This window comes from Heterodontus francisci, chromosome 1, assembly GCF_036365525.1.
Source record: "Heterodontus francisci isolate sHetFra1 chromosome 1, sHetFra1.hap1, whole genome shotgun sequence".
Lineage (NCBI taxonomy): Eukaryota > Metazoa > Chordata > Chondrichthyes > Heterodontiformes > Heterodontidae > Heterodontus > Heterodontus francisci.
This window is the reverse complement of record NC_090371.1, coordinates 268,927,064-268,948,372: the sequence shown is the minus strand read 5'-3', so window position 1 is coordinate 268,948,372 and position 21,309 is coordinate 268,927,064. Positions and strand designations below refer to the sequence as shown.

At 40.8% G+C, this 21,309-nt stretch overlaps 1 protein-coding gene and 1 long non-coding RNA gene across 5 annotated transcripts in view; one reads left to right on the top strand and one right to left on the bottom strand.

Annotated features, from left to right (window-relative positions):
• LOC137376293 (uncharacterized) overlaps window positions 1-20,786 on the top strand; it is a 42,842-nt gene extending 22,056 nt beyond the window's left edge. The window contains exons 1-3 of one of the 3 annotated variants that reach the window (XR_010976161.1): window positions 10,131-10,418; window positions 16,528-16,692; window positions 20,170-20,786. This is a non-coding gene — a long non-coding RNA (uncharacterized lncRNA). Of the gene's footprint in view, window positions 1-10,130; window positions 10,419-16,527; window positions 16,693-20,166 lie in introns of those variants that run through there. The other 2 variants (XR_010976162.1, XR_010976164.1) reach the window with 2 other exon arrangements.
• Window positions 1-21,309, bottom strand: part of rnf170 (ring finger protein 170) — a 48,157-nt gene that overhangs the window by 21,509 nt on the left and 5,339 nt on the right. Inside the window, exons 1-4 of one of the 2 annotated variants that reach the window (XM_068044545.1) lie at window positions 8,616-8,707; window positions 4,689-4,746; window positions 3,216-3,303; window positions 2,074-2,182 (exon numbers count right to left, since the gene is read on the bottom strand). In XM_068044545.1, the coding sequence (XP_067900646.1) occupies window positions 2,074-2,182; window positions 3,216-3,303; window positions 4,689-4,735 (244 nt within the window). In that variant the 5' untranslated portion in view covers window positions 4,736-4,746; window positions 8,616-8,707. Of the gene's footprint in view, window positions 1-2,073; window positions 2,183-3,215; window positions 3,304-4,688; window positions 4,747-8,615; window positions 8,769-21,309 lie in introns of those variants that run through there. The other variant, XM_068044537.1, reaches the window with a different exon arrangement.

Below are 21,309 nucleotides of genomic sequence, written 5' to 3'. Positions count from 1 at the left end.
CGCAGGCTTGGAGGGCTGAATGGCCTGTTCCTGTGCTGTACTGTTCTTTGTTCTTTATTAAGAATCTTACTATTTAGCATGCACAAAGTATATTTATGAAACTGGCATTTTTTTTTGTATATAAAGATACCAAATTGCTAGTCCCTTATTTACATCCTCAATTTTTTGTTGGTGTATTCCTACTCTTTATCCAACACACTGCTTTGTTTCTCTCAGTAAATATCAATCCTGGAACTCAGAAAACCTTACCCACAAGCACTGCATCACCCCTGGTAGTGGGAGCATAAATTAACCACAGGACCCAGGACAGAATTAGATGAATAAATAGAGCAAAGCCATCGACATATACTAATCAGCTGCCCCAATCTAATGGTGTAACTCAAAGCTTAATGAAATATTTTGATTACCATCCAGATCATATGCACAAAATTCCTGTGCTTACAACAGTAGAGAATGCAACAGCAGTCCCACATCCTTGAAATAGAAGAATAGACAATATCAACATTATCAGGATCTTCAATTTGTAAAGGTCAATCATTCACATGCTACAGAGTTAATGTCCCAGACTAGGGCTAAGGTGATCTATGCGTCCAGACCATCATGTCTTGATCTTTGCATTTCAGCTGAGCTCTTACAGAAAGGCAAGGCTGTTAATATCAAATTTCCTATCTGCTAACAAAGATATCCATAGTGACTTGTACTGCTCGGCATAATATTCTAACTGAGTAAATGTCTCTTCAGTATCGTCAGAGCAGGCCACAACTTCCCACAAAGCAACATCAACCCATCATCTAGCAAATCCCCCCATAGAAATTACTATCTCCAAAGGGTGGAAAAAGCCCACTCAAAAACCTAAGAACCACAGAAAATATCACCTAACCCTTAGTGATTAGGATAGTGGCCTCACTCGCATGGACCTCCTAATGCATAGTCCAAGATAAGATTTTTAATGAAACCCTGAAGCCAGGCATCACCAAGCTCTAGCTGTTCCATCATACACAGGCCACTGGTCTTTCAGATGAGACTTTAAGCTGAGGCCCCATTTGCCCTCTCGGGTGACTTCAAAGAAGAGGGGGATAATTCTCCCTGGCGTCCTGGCCAGTATTTATCCATCATCTTTACTAAAACAGACTGTCTGGTCATCATTTCAATGCCGTTTATAATACATTGCTGTGTGCAAATTGGCTACAGTGTTTCCCTCCAATACAATAGTGATTAAACTTCAAAAGTACTTCATTGGCTGTAAAGCACTTTGGAATGTCCTGAGGCCATGAAAGGTGCTATATAAATGCAAGTTCTTCCTTTTTAACCAAGGCAAAAGACACCATTGTCATTCAATTTATCCAGCAAATTTTATTCAATTTTGATTTGTAAATTGTACTGAGAATCAATTACATTGACAGTAAAGGGGCAAGTGAGGAGGACTGTGCTGCTCAAGGTGCTCTGGGTCAGCTTCTTTGGTATTGGTGGGCAGAAGAGTTCCTTAAAAGACACAACTCATTTAGATAACTTTAACTTCTTGGACCAGGGCTTGGAAGGAAGACTTGTTTAGTGCTACTACTGGTCTGGGAGAGAACTTACCCCTGATCAACAATGGGCCATAAAGTGCTGTAGCAGGTTATCTAATGGTGTCTGCCATTAGATAGACTTGCTCTTGCAAATTTAGGTTTGTAACTTTTTTGCATGCCAAGTTGCTGATAATGTCGCAAAGGGGGAAACCTAGCATCTGGGATCATCGTGAACAGGACAAACTACTCTATTTCCTTAACAAGTCAGATTGAATAATTGAAAATGTTTTACTAAGATCGATATCCCAAATGATTATTATGCAACATATGTGGAGTTTAATAGCACTTTGCTCAACATATAAAGGAATAGATTACTTTCATAAGGCCTACTCAAGTCACCTCTAAATTAAGGAGTCTTCACAACTTCTTCAAACCCTTCAATTTATTTGATCATTGCTTACATAAATCTAGTTGTATGAATTTTTAAGTGGTTGAAATTCAAATTCATATTGTCCTAAACATTGTGAAATCCTTATGTTTATATTTCAATGCAATAATTACATACCACAGAACAGGTGACCACAGTTTGTTTCAACAGGAAATGCAGCTTGCTGTAAACAGACTGGACAGGACATGTCGGTGTAGAATTGGGGCCTATTCCTTTGAAATCCATCCTGTAACAATAGAAAAAGTCAAAGTGAAATAATCCACATTTCCAAAGTCTGCGCAGCTCCAACATGCTGTGGTAGATTTTGACTTTTGGGCAGCTAACTGGGGGAGCGCACCGTCCTTTCTGATGAAGTGGCCCCCAGGATTTTAAGGTTGAAGCTTCACTTAAAATTCAGCAGGTGAACTGCAGGGCACCAAACAGGTGTCCTGACCAGTCTCTCCAGATTGAGATTGTAAACTGGGCTGGAGCTGCCTCCCAGCAAGGTAAATTGCCAGTGGAGGTGAAGAGGAGTTACAATTGGGGAGGGGGGGTAGGCGGGTCGGGGAGGGGGGGTAGGTGGGTCCCAGCCGTCAATTATTAATGTGGGCATGGAAGGTGCACCTGCTGCACCCCTCCATCAATTCGTTTGATCTCATGACTGCCTGTGTTGTCAGCCTACCTGTCTGATAACAAGATTGGATAAATAAAAATTTCCTCCAGCTAAACATCAGCAAGCAAAGACAGAAGAACTGGAAGAACGTGTAAAAAGATAAAAAGAAGCATCTTTCATGACCTCAGGACATCTCAAAGCGCTTTATAGCCAAATGAAATACTTTTTAAAGTGTAATCACTCGTGATTATAAGGAATGTGGCAGACAATTTGCACACAAGCTCCAACAAACAACAATGTGATAATGACCAGATAATCTGTTTTTGTGATGTTGATTGCGGGAGAAATAATTGGCCAGGACACCAGGGATATCTCCTACTCTTTGTCAAAACAGTGCCATGGGATATTTTATGTCCATCTGAGCCAACAGAGCCAACCGACAGGGAATAGAACAGGCAGACAGGACCTCAGTTTATCATCCCGTTCAAACAACACCACCTCCAAAAATGCAGCAACCCCAAGTAGTGCAGTATTTACTTGTGCTTTACAAATCATTTTGAGCTGTAAATTTTGATTTTACTTATTTGGCCACTAGAGATATTTCTGCACTATAGTGATGTCAAACTATACCAAATGTGGCGAAAATCTTAGTGAATGAAAATCTCACCTGATAATTTAAAGCCTCAGCCTGGAGATGTTGCCGGAGCTCCCTCACACGTTCCTGGTTCTCAGGATGGATGTTCTGGTGCTCAGTTCTACAATAATGGAATATATTAATAGCTGAGGGAAATCACAGAAATAAATTTTACATATTCCAGAAAGATGCAGGTCATTACTATAAATCTTCACATTTTTGAATTTAGATGGATCTGTGAATCAAACCTTGATTTTTTTTTAAACTGACGATGGAGTTGATAAGATATTCACATTTCAAGGGACAGGATAGTGCAGCAAGTTCTTTATCTCCTAATTATGTTTTTGGTTCTCTTTTTACACTCTTATGCTTGTTTATTTCGGCTCTCATATCATACATCAATTTCATGAGTCCCAACTCCCCATACCTTGGAATGTGTCCATCCTAACCTAAAGATCTAGGTAAGTTTTCAGTAACATGACCAGCAACCAAAAGCAAATCCTGCCTAGTGATCACATTCAGGCACTGGAATCTATGCCTTCATACGACACTACCACAAGTGCTCAAAGTGGTATGGTAGCACATCATGCCTCCTTTTAAGTTTAACATTAATTTTTTTAATTTATTGCACAAAAAATGAATAAGCACGTAAGTAATAGTCATACAATATAACTATTTGAAGTGGACAATGTTTCAACTCCATGTACAGACAAAATAATAAATTCAAGAACAAAGCCAATTATATATCTACCTCTAGCTTCTTGAGAAAAATCTTACATCTGCACACATCCTGTACAAAAAATCTTAATTCTTTTTGTCACTCCCTTCTCCATACTTGTGTCAACTTTTCCCATTATAAATTCTTATAACCATATTTATAATAGAACCAGCCTATGCAAACTGTTATGCTGTAACTGCACAATCTGGCTACTGTATGGGGGTGGGGGTGCAATGTGTTTGTGACTTTCTCTAATAAATGTGCTATCATCTTGATTTTTTTGGCAAGATTGCAGAAAGATAGTATTGAACCTTTTCACTCAATATTTTTCAACTTAAAAACATTAACTGCAAAATTCCAGTTTACATATCAAGTTTTGTCAATCCTTCAGCTGTCCCACTCTGTCTCCACTTTCTTTATCAGCCTCCCATGACTGGGTGGTGGGAGGTGGGAAGAAAACTCTCAAAAACCCAGGGAACAAAAACTCTTAGGCAGCAGGATGGTTGATGAAAGCCTAAAGAGGAGAAACTCTGGGAATTAGGGCAGCCAACCCAGGAGACCACAAGACACCCATTTAGCAGCAACATCAGTGGTTGCTGGGGAGCTAGCAGAACTAGTCATTCAGGAAGTAAGAGGAGCCATATTATATCTACATTTATTTCCATATCCCCATTGACATCCATGTTATTTCTTTTAAAATTATTTCAGAAATGTTTTTAAAAATTGTAATGCTTCTAATTCTATCCTGGTTCCAGGCCACTGGGCTTCCCTTCAGAATGCATACCTACCGTAAGCTTGCCATGCTTCCTATTTTTATTGGCAATTTCGTATGCATCCACGTGGCTTCTTTAAAACAAAACATAAATTATTTATATTTATTTATAAAATTTCCGGTCTGGTTCCCATCCAACCCATTCACTTTGCTCCTCTAAATGCACCCACCTGCAATTTTACCCGCTTAAACCAGTTAATCATGACCACCTGCTTTATATTCCATTTGCACCCTCCCATGTTCATTCAAACCCCTCCATATTGAAATGATACACTTCTAAGCAATTTGATAAAATGCTCTTCCATTTTGTCCTACCTTTTCTGCTCGAGTCGATCCCCTCTTATTTCAGTACCATTTCCTGTCATTCCTGTCTAGCCTTTTTCTTAAATTAAAAAATTTCCTTTCCTGTTTCCATCCAGCCCAGTCTATTTTGCAGCCATCCACTATATTTAAGTAACTGCAAATACTTGAAAAATTGAGGCTGTTTTTGTCGGGACAACACACAAAGATAGGACATGGTAGATGGAAACAAGACTATTTCCAGTAGTTAAGTGATAGAAAACAAGGGGCTATAGGCACAAGATTAAATAGAAGAAACCTCTTTCCAGAAAGTCCAGGGTGAGTGGTAGTGGCAGGAACTATGCCAACATTCAAAATTAGATTGGCTCGGTGCATGAATGAAAAGGAATGAAGGGATTTGAAAAGGCAGGTAAATATGATCAGCGCTATTTGCTTGTATGGATGGTAGATGCTGACATGGATCAGTTGGGCCAGATGTAACTTCTATATATTTTTATGTTTAACGTGCCTGATTTGTACTCTCCTGCTCTTGTTTATTTTCTGATTTTTCTCCTGTTTTTCTTTGCATTGTAAACGATGTTCTGAATTACATTGGTTTCAGCTGTGCCTTAATCAGTACAGGTCCTGCTCTGAATAATTCTTTTAATGAACACTTTGTAAAAACAAAAACTGCTACTCTTGTGACTTGGGAAAAACTGGCAAGGTTGCATTTATTGTGTGGAACTTGAAAGTCAGTAACCGATGTCACAAGTACACCAGACTGGGTAAGGGTGGCAGGGGAGCTATGAGTGACCCAGTTGGGCTTTTATAACAATCTGTCATCTTTCAGGGTTACTGCTCATTAGTACCAGTCCACAAATGACAAGGTTTAATGAATTTGATTCAACAACATGCCATGGATTCTCAATCTCTGAATTGCGAGTTCAGGACCATAACGCTACTGTTCCCTCGGTCTTTATTTATTTCTGCTACAGATAATTTTGTACTTCTGCTCACCTCAACCTACTCGCTCAATCTCCACTTCATCTTTTCAAAAAAAAAACCACTCAATTATGGTATTACATTTATTTATGCTCCACTGTTTGCACTTCCAATATTTAAAAAATGCTCACTTTGGGTCTGCTTTCCCCATCCCCACTCTAAATCATTTGTTTTAAATCATTTTGTCCAGCTTCCCTTCTCCCAATAGTTTCCAAATCTTTTGTGTATGGTACACTTCCTATAACAGTCCAATACTTCCACAACACTTCCCCATCAAATTGTTGATAACACCCGAATATAGTAAAAAAGCATCTTTCTTTCATAAATATGTAAAATGTTTACTGCTGTAACTATGGAAAACTGCATCCAACTGGCTGCCAATTTTTTGCTTTATTTAAGTATATAAACTAGCTGCACACTAACAAATAAAATCATGATTTGCCTTGAAGAAATTTAACTTTTCCCACTGCAGCTCTTTTATTCAATTGTCTACTTCCTGTCTTCCCATGTAAACTAAATAAACTCAATGCTTTGCCAACAGCTGGCAGCTTGCATTTTCATTCAACTTTAAAAACACCCTCACATTATTTACATTGTTCAAAATCAATATATTTTTCCACAACTGCCACAAGTAGCAGCATGCCTTGGTGGCAGCATTCTTACCCAAGCCAGGATGGGTTATGGGCCATAATTTAAGCTGACACTTTTTGACACATTTTTCAGGAGTTCGGGAGGAAGTTAAAAAGTAGGACCTCAAAGGTAGTAACCTCTGGATTGCTCCCAGTGCCATGTGCAAACGAGAGTAAAAATAGGAAGATAGGGAGGATCAATGCAGGGCTTCAAACATGGTGCAGAAAGAAGGGCTTCAGATCCTTGGGCATTGGAACCAGTTCCGCGCAGAAGGCACCTATTCAAAAAGGGACAGGCTGCACCTCAACAGGACTGGGATCAATATCCTCATGGTTGGGTGGGTTTTAAATTAATTGACAGGTGGATCGTCGGCAGCATATAGAAGTAGAAAAGAGGAATAACGCAAGCGTATTGGACAGTACTGAAGAAGGAAGTAGTTCCATATTAGATAAGAGCAGACAGAGAAGGACTACGAGGAATGCAAAGACAGGATTACAATGCATATATGTAAATGCACAAAGTTTAGTGAATAAGGTTGGTGAGCAACAAGCACAAATAGCAGCGTGGGAATTTGTTGTTCTTTTTCTTCGTTCGGGGGATGCGGTCGTTGCTGGCTAGGCCAGCATTTATTGTCCGCCCCTATTTGCACTTGAAAAGGTTGAGGTGGGTTGCCTTCTTCAACTGCTGCAGTCCTTCGGGTGTAGGTACACCCACAGTGTGTTAAAAACGGAGTTCCAGGACTTTGAGCGACAGCGAAGGAACGGTGATACAGTTCCAAGTCAGGATGGTGTGTGGCTTGGAGGGGAACTTGCAGGTGGTGGTGTTCCCATGCATCTGCTGCCCTTGTCCTTCTAGGTGGTGGAGGTGACGGGTTTGGAAGATGCTGTCGAAGGAGAATTGGCAAGTTTCTGCAGTGCATCTTGTAGATGGTACACCCTGCTGCCACTGTGGTAGAGGGAGCCCATGTTGAGGTTGGTGGATGGGGTGCCAATCAAGTGGGCTGCTTTGCCTTGGATGGTGTTGAGCTTGAGTGTTGTTGGAGCTGCACCCATCTAGGCAAGTGGAGAGTATTCCATCACACTCCAGACTTGTGCCTTGTAGATGGTGGACAGGCATTGGGGAAAGACATGAGGTGAGTTACTCACCGCAGAATTCCCAGCTTCTGACTTGCTCTTGTAGCCACAGTATTTATGTGGCTAGTCCAGTTCAGTTTCTGGTCAATGGTGACCCCAGAATGTTGACAGTGGGGGATTCAGTGATAGCAATGCCATTGAATGTCAAGGGGAGATTGTTAAATTCTCTCTTGTTTGAGATTGTCAATGCCTGGCACGAATGTTACTTGTCACTTATCAGCCCAAACTATAATGGAGGGCACACGTGTAGGCTCGTCACCCTGTAACTGCACAATTCGGTCACCTGACAAAGTTTCTCCACAAATCGCTGAAAATGCTTTCTGGAAAAAATTTCATATGCCATTTTTCTCAGCCTCTCCCATTTACCTCTATGAATCCCTTGGGAAGTTTTGCTACCAAAGCTACTATTTAAGTCTAAGTTGTTGTAAAAGAAACTTGCTCAACTAGTTTCTTTTCTTTGACCGCAATAATCTATGACACCAGAATAAGTAATGATTCTTGGCAGTTTAATATAATGTATTGCAGGTTTGGCTTAATGTTGCTAAAATACAGTAAGAATGATGGGAAGCAGCTGCATGGGAACAACACCCCTGCAAGTACCCCTCCAAGCCACACACAATCCTGTCCTGGAACTATAATCGCCTTTCATTCACTGTCACTGGGTCAAAATCCTGGAACTCCCTTCCTATCAGCACTGTGGGTGTACCTACCCCACACAGACTGCAACGGTTCAAGAAGACAGTTCACCACCACCTTCTCAAAGGCAATGAGGGATGGGCAATAAATGCCGGCCTAGCCAGCGATGCCCACATCCCGTGAACAAATAAAAACAAGCAGCTAAAAAATGGAATAAAATTACGTCCAACAAACTCTAATTAAACTGCTTAAGATTATCTCACCTGTAAAGGAATGTTGCCAAACCACCCAACATTGTAATGGTGATAGCTAATGTCAGAAGAACTTGGTTGCTTACTCCTTCAATTAATGAAACCTCATCAATTCTTGCTCCAAGTAATTGCTCTGGATGCTGTTCCATTCCAGAAGACAGATGTCTGGAGAAGAAACCAAAAGATTAAACACCTATAAGGGTGGTCAAGAAAACACACTATGCCAAATAAGGAATTTTAATTAATCGGTTGGAAACTTACATTAAACTTAAAAAAAGGAGGAAAGCTTGATTACAAAAAACTTTTACAAAGACTTTGCCGCAGCAACAAATGCCGCAACCATTTGTATTTGAAAGCCTTGCACATTCCAAGGCATCAAAAGTGGAGACACATGTCTGATTAGCCTGTACCCAAAACAATGGCTTGCCCTATTGATTGAACTATCTGAGATTGTTTTCATAAGCAAGATATTCAAAACCATCCTGAGACATTAATATTGAAAGGGCAAACCCCTCCAGGGTAGAACATTAGCAACATGAGGCTTGAAAGATGGAAATTCCTGAACTTGAATCTCATTAGAAGGTACCAGGGTATATACTGGGACAGTCATGTGACCATCTGTCCATCTCTGTGAAAGTGGGGAGTTTCCCTTAGGCAAGCCTGTACAGAAGCTGTACAGAAGCCAGAAGGGCTGTTTCTCTCTCTCTCTCCAGAATCCTGGTGGGGTGTACGAAGCCTAGCTGCCAGCAGCTAGATCCAAGACAAAGACACTGAGAAGGAAGCCCTCTGTTCAGCTGTCTCCAACAACAATTATCAACGCAGAACTTCAGGACCACGAATTCAACCGAAGACCACTAAAGCTACCAGACCACAGACTGTATTATTTTTATTTGTTCTGGATTCTAATCCAACACAAATCTGTTCCTCAGCAGTCTGTAATCTATTTGTGTGTGCGTGAAAGTATAGTGTAATTTTATTATTTTATTTAGATTGGGTTTAGATTTTTAAATACAACAAACTCACCTCTTCCTTGTTTAAACTCAAGAAAACCTGTCCAAATTATTCTTTTACGATCACAACAAAGGTAAAAGGTAAACACTCACTGAAGTGGTAAGCATATCTACTATTTAAAAAGGAATAAACAATGTTGTGGTCAAAAAAAAGGACAAGAGGGGAGCCTTGTGACTCCTCCTCACCTGATTATAACAGTGTTCACCACATTTAAATTTAAAGCTGAAGGGACAAGCATATGAACTTACTTAGGTGGAAAAGGGAGTTCTATTTTCTATTTTTAAAACCATGAAGTTTACTCCGTGATGAATAAATATTTCATCACCAGCAAAAAAATGGCTCAATGTGTCCACAAATAGCATTACTATAAACTATTAACATAAGAACACAAGAAATAGTCGCCGGATTAGGTCATAGGGCCCCTCAAGCCATTGCCAGAGTGAAGTTGCAAATTTGGCGCACGTGGTAAGTTCTAGTTCGTTTTTCTCCAGTTAAAATTTTAGATTAAGAGTCAGGCTTTAAATATCCTGGTTAGGTAAATAGCCTTGTTAAACAAGAAACAGCCAGCATTGGCAGTTATATGTCAATCAGTTGAAAGTATTTTGTGTTAATTATTGTAGCAGAAAGCTGAGCTAGCTAGTGAGTCATCAGAATCTCTATGTAAAGCAGACTAGTTTCTTAACCGAACGCAGTGAGAGGAGACATTGCCGGAATGAAGTTGGAAATTTGGCGCACGTGGGAATTTGGTGCAAAGGGAGAAAGAGGGACTCCTTTTCCTTTTTTTTTTATAGCCTCCAGCAGCTGGTGAGTCTTCTTCCTTTGATTCCAAGATAGGGGAGTGCAACTTTCTATTACTTCAGCTCTGTGAATTATTAACTAATTGACTAATTAAACCAAATAAGGTTGCATAGAGATGGCAGGGCTGGTGGTGTGCTGCAACTGCAGCATGTGGGAATCTGTGGGTTTGCACTGTAATCTCAGACAACCATGTCTGTAGTAAGTGTCTGCAGCTTACATGACTTCAGCTCAGAATTGCTGAGCAGGAGTCTGAGTTGCGGACATTGTGGAGCATCAGGGAGGGGGAAAGTTACCTGGACATTTTGTTCCAGGAGACAGTCACACCCCTGAGAGTAGGGAGAACATTAGAGGGCCCATGATCAGGGACAGGAGGGTGTGACTGTGAGTGAGGCAGGTCTGGAGAAATCAGCATGTAGTGATAGAGCAGCCTCAGCCCCTGACCTTGTCCAACAGGTACGAGGTCCTTGCTACCTGTGTGAATGAGAAGGACTGCAAGGTGAATAAGCTAGCTGACCATGGTGAAGGATGCCATTCCACGGCGGGGAACAAAGAGACATGGTCATGACAGGAGACAGTATAGTCAGGGGGATAGATACTGTTCTCTGAGGCCGCGACTAGGAGCTCCGACGGCTGTGTTACCTACCCGGTGCCTGGGTTAAGGATATCTCCTCACAGCTGGAGAGGGAGGATCAGTTGTCATGGTCCATGTGGGAGCCAATGACATAGGTAGAACCAGAAATTATGTTCTGCTTAGAGAATTTGAGGAGTTAGGGTCCAAACTAAAATGCAGAACAAAGGTAATCATCTCCGGATGGTTACTCAAGCCACGTGCAAATTGGCACAGGATTAAGCAGATTAGAGAACTAAATGCATAGCTCAAGGAGTGGTGTGGGAAGAAAGGATTTCGTTTCTTGGGGCACTAGCATCAGTACTCAGGGAAGAGTGAGCTATTCCATTGGGATGGGCTTCACTTGAACCAGGCTGGGAGCGTGTCCTGGCCAATCACTTAACCAGGGCTGTGGACAGGGCTTTAAACTGAGAGGGGGGGGTGGGTGGGTTTGGGTAAAGGGAAATTTAGGAATCCAAAGAGAGGGGTCGGGGCATCGGAGCAGGAAAGTGATGTGGGTAAATGCCAAAAGAATGGGACAGGAAGGGACAGAGAGTTTAACAAAAATTGTACATCGGTGAATAGGGCCATTGCAGGGAAGAGGTAAAAAAATGAAATTAAAGTTCCTTTATCTGAATGCACGAAGCATCTGTAATAAGATAGTGGCATGAAGAGAGGTAAGTGATCTAGATCTAATTGCATTACTGAGACATGGTTACAAGGAGATCAAGGTTGGGAAATGAATATGCCAAGGTGCACAATATTTTGGAGAGAGACAAACAGAATGGCGAGAGGTGGGGTAGTCCTGATAGTAAAGGATGACATCAGGACATTAATAAGGAGGGATCTGGCCTCAGAAGATCATGGAGTACAATCAGTTTGGGTGGCAATTAGGAATAGCAGGAGTCAGAAAACACTAGTGGGAGCAGTTTACAAGCCCGCTAACAGTACTTATATTATTGGACAGAACGTTAAACAGGGAACTACTGGAGCTTGTAACAAAGGTAATGTATTAATTGTGGGGGAATTGAATCTGCACATAGACTGGGACAATCGGATTGGCAACAGTGGTCTAGAAGATGGATTTGTAGAATGTTATCATGACAGTTTCTTGGAGCTATACGGTGTAGAACCAACGAGGGATAAAGCTATCTTAGATCTCATATTGTGTAATGAAACAGGGTTAATTAGCAATGTTGTAGTAAAAGATCCACTGGGAAACAGTGATCATGATGCCATTGAATTTCATGCTAAGTCTGAAAGTGACATTTCATCACAAACAAGAATCTTAAACAAAGCCAAATACGAAGGTATGAGGGGAGAACTGGCAAAGGTTAATTGGGTAAATAGACTGGAAGATATGGCGGTAAATGAACAGTGGGAAATATTTAAAGAAACAATTCAAAAGGTTCAACAAAAATACATTCGTTCAAAAACAATAACTCGTCAAGACAGAGCCATCAGCTCACTCTGGATGATTAGACTAAAAGAGGCTTACAATGTTGAAAAAAAAAGTAGCAATTCTGAGTACTGGGGAGTGTTTTAGAAAGCAGCAAAGAGCCAGAGAGTAAACTAGCCAGCTATATAAAAACAGATTCTAAGAACTTCTATAAGTATATAAAAAGGAAGAGAGTAGGTGAAGTTGACATTGGTCCCTCAGAGGCAGAGACAGGAGATATCATGGGAAATGAGGAAATAGCAACGGTATTGAACAAATATTTTGTGTCTGTCTTCACAGTAGAAGACGCAAGTTCTGTGCCAGAAATAGGCAGTAACCTAGGGGCTAAAAAGTGAGGAAACTAAGGAAATTGATATCAGCTGAGAAAAAGTATTGGGAGAAACTGGAGGGTCTAAAATCTGACAAGTACCCGGGACCAGATGGACTAGACACTAGGGATCTGAAAGAGATAGCTGAAGAGATAGTGGATGCGTTAGCTATGATTTTCCAGAATTCCTTAGATTCAGGAATAGTCCCGTCAGATTGGAAGTTGGCAAACATTTTTCCCTCCTTTCTTGAAAAGCAGCGAGAGAAAACAGGGAACTGCAGGCCAGTTAGCCTAACATCAGTCGTTGAGAAGATGCTGGACACTATTAAAGAAGTCTTAACAATGCACGTAGAAATGCATAGTATTATTAGAACAAGTCAGCATGGTTTTACGAAAGGGAAATCCTGTTTGACAAATTTATTAGAGTTTCTTGAGGATGTAACTAGTAGGGTAGATAAAGGGAAACCCCAGTAGATGTAGTATACCTGGATTTCCAAAAGGCATTCGATAAGGTGCCACATAAAAGATTAATAGTCAAGATAAGGGCTCATGGTGTTGGGGGTAATATTAGCATGGATAGAGGATTGATTAACAGACAGGAAGCAGAGTGGGCATAAATGGGGTATTTTCAAGTCGGCAGGCAGCAAATAGTGGGGTGCCGCAAGGATCAGTGCTGGGGCCTCAGCTATTTACACTATATTAATGATTTGGATGAAGAGACTGAGAGTAATGCATCTAAGTTTGCTGATGGTACAAAGTTTGGTGGAAAGGTAAGCTGTGGGAAGCTGCAAAGAGATATAGACAGGTTATGTGAGTGGGCAACACAATGGCAAGTTGAGTATCATGTAAGTGTGAAGTTGTTCACTTTGATCGTAAAAATAGAAAAGCAGAATTTTTTATTAAATGTATGAAACTGGTTAAGTGTTGATGTTCAAGGAGACTTGGGTGTACTCATACAAGGAACACAAAGTTAGCATGCAAATGCAGCAGGCTATTAGGAAGGGAAATGGCATGTTGGCCTTTATTGCAAGGGGATTGGAGTACAGGAATAAGAAAGTCTCACTAAAATTGTACAGGGCTTTGGTGAGATCGCACCTAGAATACTGTGTGCAGTTTTGGTCTCCACATTTAAGAAAGGATATAGTTGCACTGGATGCGGTGTAGCAAAGATTTACTAAATTGGTCCCTGGGATGAGGGGATTGTCCTATGATGAGAGATGGAGTGAATTGGGCCTCTATTCTCTAGAGTTTAGAAGAATGAGAAGCGATCTATTTGAAACATACAAGATTCTGATTGGGCTTGATAGAAGCTGAGAGATTGTTTCCACTGGTCAGGGAATCCAGAGTGTGGGGGCAGAGTCTCAGGAGCCCCAAAGCCTGTCCACCATCTATAAGACACAAGTCAGGAGTGTGATGGAATACCCTCCCCTTGCCTGGATGGGTGCAGCTCCAAAACCACTCAAGAAGCTCAACACCATCCAGGACAAAGCAGCCCGCAAACATCCACTCCCTCCATCATCGATGCAGTGGCAGCAGTGTGCACCATCTACAAGATGCACAGCAGCAACGCACCAATGCTTCTTAGACAGCACCTTCCAAACCCGCCTAGAAGGACAAGGGTAGCAAATGCATGGGAACACCACCACCTGCAGGTTCCCCACCAAGCCACACGCCATCCTGACTTGGAACTATATTGCTGTTCCTTCACGGTCACTGAGTCAAAATCCTGGAACTCCCTTCCTCACAGCATTGTAGGTGTACCTACCCCACATGGACTCCCACTATTCAAGAAGGCAGCTCACCACCTTCTCAAGGGCAACTAGGGATGGGCAATAAATTCTGGCCCAGCCTGCCACGCCCACATCCCAGGAATGAATAAAAAGAATAAGGGGCTGATCACTCAGGACTGAGATGAGGAGAAATTACTTCACTCAAAGGGTTGTGAATCTTTGGAATTCTCTACCCCAGAGGGTTGTGGATGCTCCATCGTTGAATACATTAAGGCTAGGATAGATACATTTTTGGTCTCGCAGCGAATCAAGGCATATGGGGAGTGGGCAGAAAAGTGGAATTGAAGTCCAAGATCAGCCATGATCGTATTCAATGGCAGCGCAGGCTCGATGGGCCATATGGTCTACTTCTGCTCCTATTTCTTGTGTTCTTGTGTTCAAAGACAAGAAAAGGTGGCCCTTGTCATTAGAATAAGGAGGTTAAGGGAAGATCTGATAGAGGTATTCAAAACTGAAGTTTTGATAAGGGACATCGGGAAAAATTTGTTGGTCATTCCCTAATTATGGACGAATAAATTTATCATAAAAAGAATAATGGGAACAGTTAGTTTTTTTTAAAAAGAGGGTTGTTAGGACATGGAATACCCATCAGAAACAGTGGTGGAAGCTGAATTTGTTTCTTTAAAAAGTGGAAAAAGAAAAAAGGCTTAGGGAGCAGGCAGCAGAATGGAACTAAAATGGATAGGATTTTCGAGAGCCAGCAGACAACATGTGCTGAAATTCTACAACTTAATGATTCTATGGAGAAGATATTAAATTCTTAGAATCATGGAAGTTTACAGAAGGAAACCATGTGGCTCATGTCTGTGGTGGCTTCTCCCTCAGGCAATCTAAAAGCAATCCAATTTTCCTGCACTCTCCCCAGAGCTTTGTTTTCCTCTGCTTCAAATGTTTGTCTACTTTTCAAAGAAGTAATGGTACCAGCCTCAACTCTATACTCCCTATGGTAAACTACTCCTACTTCCAACAATTCTTTGCCTGAAGAAATGTCTCCTAATCTCTATCTTCACCGTTGACTATTTTAATTTGACGAGCCGTTGTCATTGATTCAGCAACCAAAGGAGCGAGGTGATTTAAATGTGTGCTGATTTAATAAAGATTGTACGACTCATTCTTTACAGTTTTCTTTGCTTCTGTCTGCATTTAAGTCTTGTAAATAAATCCAACTTATTGTTTTAGACTGAACAATATAGACAGCGTGATTTTCTTTCAGCTACTGGAGAAGACAGGAGCACACAGTGGAAATCCTGTGTAAAAGATTAAAATATTTCAATAAAAGGCTATGGAAATCCTGTGTAAAAGATTAAAATATTTCAATAAAAGGCTAACTGATAAATCTGAGGTACATTAGTTTTTCACAGGATGCATAAGGTTATATATTAATTATAAAAGGAAAAACAAACATTCACAGTTCCGAAGAAGGGTCACTGACCCGAAACATTAACCCTGCTTCTCTTTCCACAGATGCTGCCAGACCTGCTGAGTGGTTCCAGAATTTCTTGCATTCACAATAGAAACTGCAATTTCACTGTGCTTCCAGACTGAAGTCTACTTTCTCATAATAAATACTGAAAATTCAGGCATGTGCTATGTATAGTTTTTCAACATTTAATTTAAATGGTTGAAAAATGTGAGCATATGCTGCAATTCTGACGCACACAGGCTCCATTAGGCCTACCTTCCAGTCAAGAGCATGAAATCAGAAAGTGACTGTCTCCTTACTACAAATTTTTTTTAACCAAAGCAATTCTATCCAACTCAAAACATAACAGGAATTTTTATGAAATCACATACACACTTTGACATAGACACAAAACTTTCAATAACACTTCATCTCTGCCTCAAGAAAAAGGGGAAGCAAAATAAGCTTGCTCACCAGTTCCTGAGGAAGTTTATAATAAGAGATCCTCCATTTCCTCTCTCCACATACATGATTGTTTTTATATTTACAGTGGGTTACTAATGGATATCTGATGATGGTATTTACAGTAAATTGAAATTGAAACAGAGATGCAAGAAATAACAATAAGAACTCTTGACGACACTGCACTCATCTGGAGAAAACCAGTGAAAGTAGCTAATCTACTGTTGGATGATGCACTCTACATTGTGATCAGGTGAGTGGTTGAAGGGAAAATGTTTTTTGGTTCTCCAATCTAATTGGTTGAAGGAACTCCATAATAGTATATCACACACATTCAGACAGATACAACATGTTTATTCTAACAGAGGATATCTCACTACAAGTGATTGCTCCAAATAAAATAGCCACTGTTATATGAATACGGATCTGCCATAGATACCTTTGTGGATTTAGCGGTGCCAGTTGCTTTAAGTGGTCCGACCATCTTAGTTTCATGGGAGTTGACTCATCCGGTCCTACGTCTACTTAAGAGTCTTAACAGTACAGGAGACCATTCGGTCCATTGAGTCCATGCCGGCTCTCTAATCCCAGCAATCCTATCAGTCCCATTCCCCTGCTCTATTCCCGTAATCCTGAAAGTTTATTTCCGTCAAGTGCTCATCCCATTTCCTTTTGAAATCATTCAGCATCTCTGCTTCCACCACCCTCAGGCAACAAGTTCCAAGTCATTACCACTCAATGTGTAAAAAGAAAGTTCTTCCTCACATTCCCCCTGCATCACTTGCCCTAAACCTTAAATCTGCATCCCCCAGTAACACCAGTTAATGGAAACAGTTTTTCTGTGTCTAACTTATCTAAACCCGTCATAATCTTGTACAAATCTCCCTTCAATCTTCTTTGCTCCAAGGAGAACAATGGCAGCTTCTGCAATCTAAACTCCCTCATCCCTGGAACCATTCTGGTAAATCTCCTCTGCACCCTCTCAAAGACCCTCACATCCTTCTTAAAGTGCGGTGACCAGAACTGGATGTCATACTCTACTGGGGCCTAACCAGAGCTTTATACAGGTTCAACATAACTTCCCTGCTTTTGTACGCAATACCCCAATTTATGAAGCCCAAGATCTCAGATGCTTTGCTAACTACTCTCTCAATATGTCTGCCACCTTTAAAGATCTATCCACATGAACCTCCAGGTCCCTCTGTTCCTGTACACTCTTTGGAACTGTGCCATTTAGTCTATATTGCCTCTCCCCCTCTCCTGCCAAAATGCATCACCTCACACTGCTCTATATTAAATTCCACCTGCCACTTGACTGCTCATTCTGCTAGCCTACTTATGTCCATTGCAGTCAATTGGTATCAACCACAGCCCCAAGTCTAGTATCAGAAAATTCAGAAATTTTATTTTGTATTCCAATATCTATGTCATTTTAGTCCTAGCACTGATCCTTGGGGAACACGACTGTCGACCATCCTCCAGTCCGAAAAACAACCATTTACCACCAATCACTGTTTTCTGTCCTTAAGCCAATTTTTTTATCCAATCTGACGATGAACCTCCTGTTCCATGAGCCTCAATTTTGTTAACCTGCCTTTTATGTGGTAGTTTGTCAAACGCTTCCTTAAAATCCATTTGGATAATATCTATTACTTTCCCTTCACCAACCTTCTCTGTTATTTTATCAAAAAATTCCATTAGGTTAGACAAGCACGATCTGCCTTTTACAAATCTGTGCTGGCTCTCCTTAATTCACTTAAATCGCTCCAAGTGCCTGTTGATTTTTTTTCCCTGATTGTTATTTCTAAAACTGTACATCATCCTTATGTTGAGCTGATTGGCCTGTAGTTACTAAGACTGTCCTGACATCCTTTCTTGAATAAGGGTGCCAACATTTGCCACTCTCCAAACCTCTGGCACCTCCCCCAAAATCCAGGGAAGATTAAGATTGGAAGATTATGGCAAGACCTTCCGCTATCTCTGCTCTCGCTTCCTTTCGCAACCTGGGATGCAAGCCATCTGGACCAGGCAATTTATCCATTCTAAGGTTAGCCAGCCTTTCCAGTACATCCTTCCCATCAATTTTCATTCCATCCATTACCTCTACCATCTCTGCTTCTAATAATATTTTATCATTCTCTTCTTTAGTAAACACCGATACAAAGTATTCATTAAGTATTTAGCCTTGCCCTGCGCTTCTAAGCATATATCACCCTCTTTGTCCCCAATAGGCCTCACTCCACCTCCTACTACCTGCTTACTATTTAAATACAGGGAGTAGATTTTGGATTCCCTTTTATGGTAACTGCCTTTCTATTCTCATATCCTCTCTGTGCCAATCTTATTTTCCTCTTCACTTCTCCTCTCGGCTTATTGTATTTGGCCTGGATCCCACTTGAAGAGTTCACCTGGCATGCATCATATGCCCTCATGTTGGTTCAGCTGCCCCAACTGAAACCTAATTTACACTTACCAGTTCTACAGTCCTGTGAATTTAGCTCTTCAAGAGTTAAGTTTACCTCAACAGTAGCATTTTTAATATATATTACACCAAAGTCCTGCTATTACAGTATAATCTGAAACCCTGAAATGTGATACACTACTTACATGTCAATCTTTCTTCTGACTATTTCCCCAATAAAATAGGTAATTATACCAATGTTAGTCCGAAACATTGTGTTGCATAAATTACTCCAAATTTCTTCTTGTATTTCTGAATCATATACAGAACCATATATGGCTCCTAAACACATACCTAGGACTCCTCCCAATCAAGGATTCAAAGCTTACATTTTGCATCATCCTTTTCTATCTCTCTTGCATAGACTACAAAAGCAAGGAAGATATGACGAACCTGTACAAAACATTTGTTCCGCCTAAAGTGGAGTACAGTGTCCAATTCTGGGCAGCGCATTTTAGGAAGAATGTGAAGGCATTAGAGAGGGTGCAGAAAAGATTCACTAGAATGTTTCCAGCGATGAGTTACAAAGTTACATGAATAGATTGAAGTAGCTGAGGCGATTCTCCTTGCAGAAAAGATTAAGAGGAGTTTTGATAGAAATGTTAAATCATGAGGGATCTGGATAGAGTAGATACAGAGAAACTGTTCCCATTGGTGGAAGGGTCAAGAACCAGAGGACACCCATTTAAGGCGAGTGACAAAAGAAGCAACAGCGACATGAGAGGTTTTTTTTAAGCACAGTGAGTGGTTAGGATCTGGAACGCACTGCTTGAGAGGTGGATGCAGATTCAATCGTGGCTTTCAAAAGAGACTTGGATATTTATCTGACAAAGAATTTGCAGGGTTATGGGGAAAATGGCAGGGTAGTGGGACTAGATAAGTTGCTCTTTCAGAGAGCTGGCAAGGACACAATGGGCTAAGTGGCCTCCTTCTATGCTGTAATTATTCTATGATTCTTCCACAAACTGCTTCTAACCTAGCAGACATCAGGAAAATAGGAGGTTGTTCAACCACTCAGACTTCAAAATCTCTCTCCCATTTGGGTGTATGTGCATTAGTGTAAAACTATGTTGCACATAAACCTAGTCAACCAAACACACAAAAAAAATGGAAAATACAGATTATATAGCACAAAGCCTCACCCTACTGTTATGAGATTGCTTCTATTTCTTTTGTAAAATATGTTTTCAGAACTTAGATTTGAATTATGGACACTGATTCACCTGGAATTTTAAAGAAATTGCTTAACTTTGTTTTTTTTAAAAGAAGGTATCAGAAGGTTCCTGGTTTTGGCTAGTAAAGAAGCCTTACTGGAAGACACCTGTTTTCAAATAAAAACCCAGCAGGGGTTGTTCTGACCTGGAGAGATGTTTACAAAGAAGTGACAAGCCAAGATTTATAAACATCATGAGACTTGATTTCTGGAATGTTTTCAGTTTCAATTTGAACTGTTAAAAAAGCCAGTTTGCTTCTTGACCTGCCAGGAGACTACCAGCCCACCTTTCTCTTGAAAAGAAATCCAGCATCTTTGAAGAAATCTTGCACTGAATGTGTGAGAACTAAAACCTTGTTGCTGCTTCCTGCTGCAAAACCTAACTTGGAGCTTCTGTAGCTACATCTCTTGGAAAGCATACCCAAACTGTTCTTCAACATCACCTGGAAGGAACTGTTCTGGGAAGATCCTAGTGAAAGCCGCCTATTCGCATTTGGGATGCCTAACCAACACAAAGGACATCTTTCCATAACTTCTTTTTAGCCTGTGTTTTTTTAAAATTCTATTTCTTTGTAACAGCTGTAAACAAAAATCCCTTTTCATTTTTTCCCAGTTAACTGGTTGTGTGTGCGCATGAGGGGGCTGGGATAAATAAGAGGCTTTAATACTTCAATTTGTGTGTATGTTTACTTCCTTAGTGCGTTATTCTGGGAGGAAGAGAGTATATGGTCGACTGTATCACTAAGTGGAAAATTTAAATATATGTTGTGACCTGTGGAGAAGTGGGACTGAATTAACAGTGCACTCCCCCCAACCTCTGACACACTACACATTATAAAATATATGGTACTGCTTATACACAGCAGTTGCATGACTAACTTGAGGCTCAACTATTCCAATGCTTTCCTGGCTGGACTCCTATCCTCTTCACTTCATAAGCCTGCGCTCATCCAAAATTCTGCAGCCCACATCCTAACTAGCACCAAGTCCTGCTCACCAACTGGCATTGGCTCCACTAATGCCTCAAATGTAAAATTCTTATCCTAGTGTTAAAATCCCCCAGGCCCTTGCTCTGCCTACCTCCATACCTTTTGCTGACAAATCTGCATTTCTGTAATCTGGCCTCATACTGTCTCTGCTCCCTTTGGCCTACCACTGGCAGCTGCGCCTTCAGCCATTTAGACCCTAAACTCGAA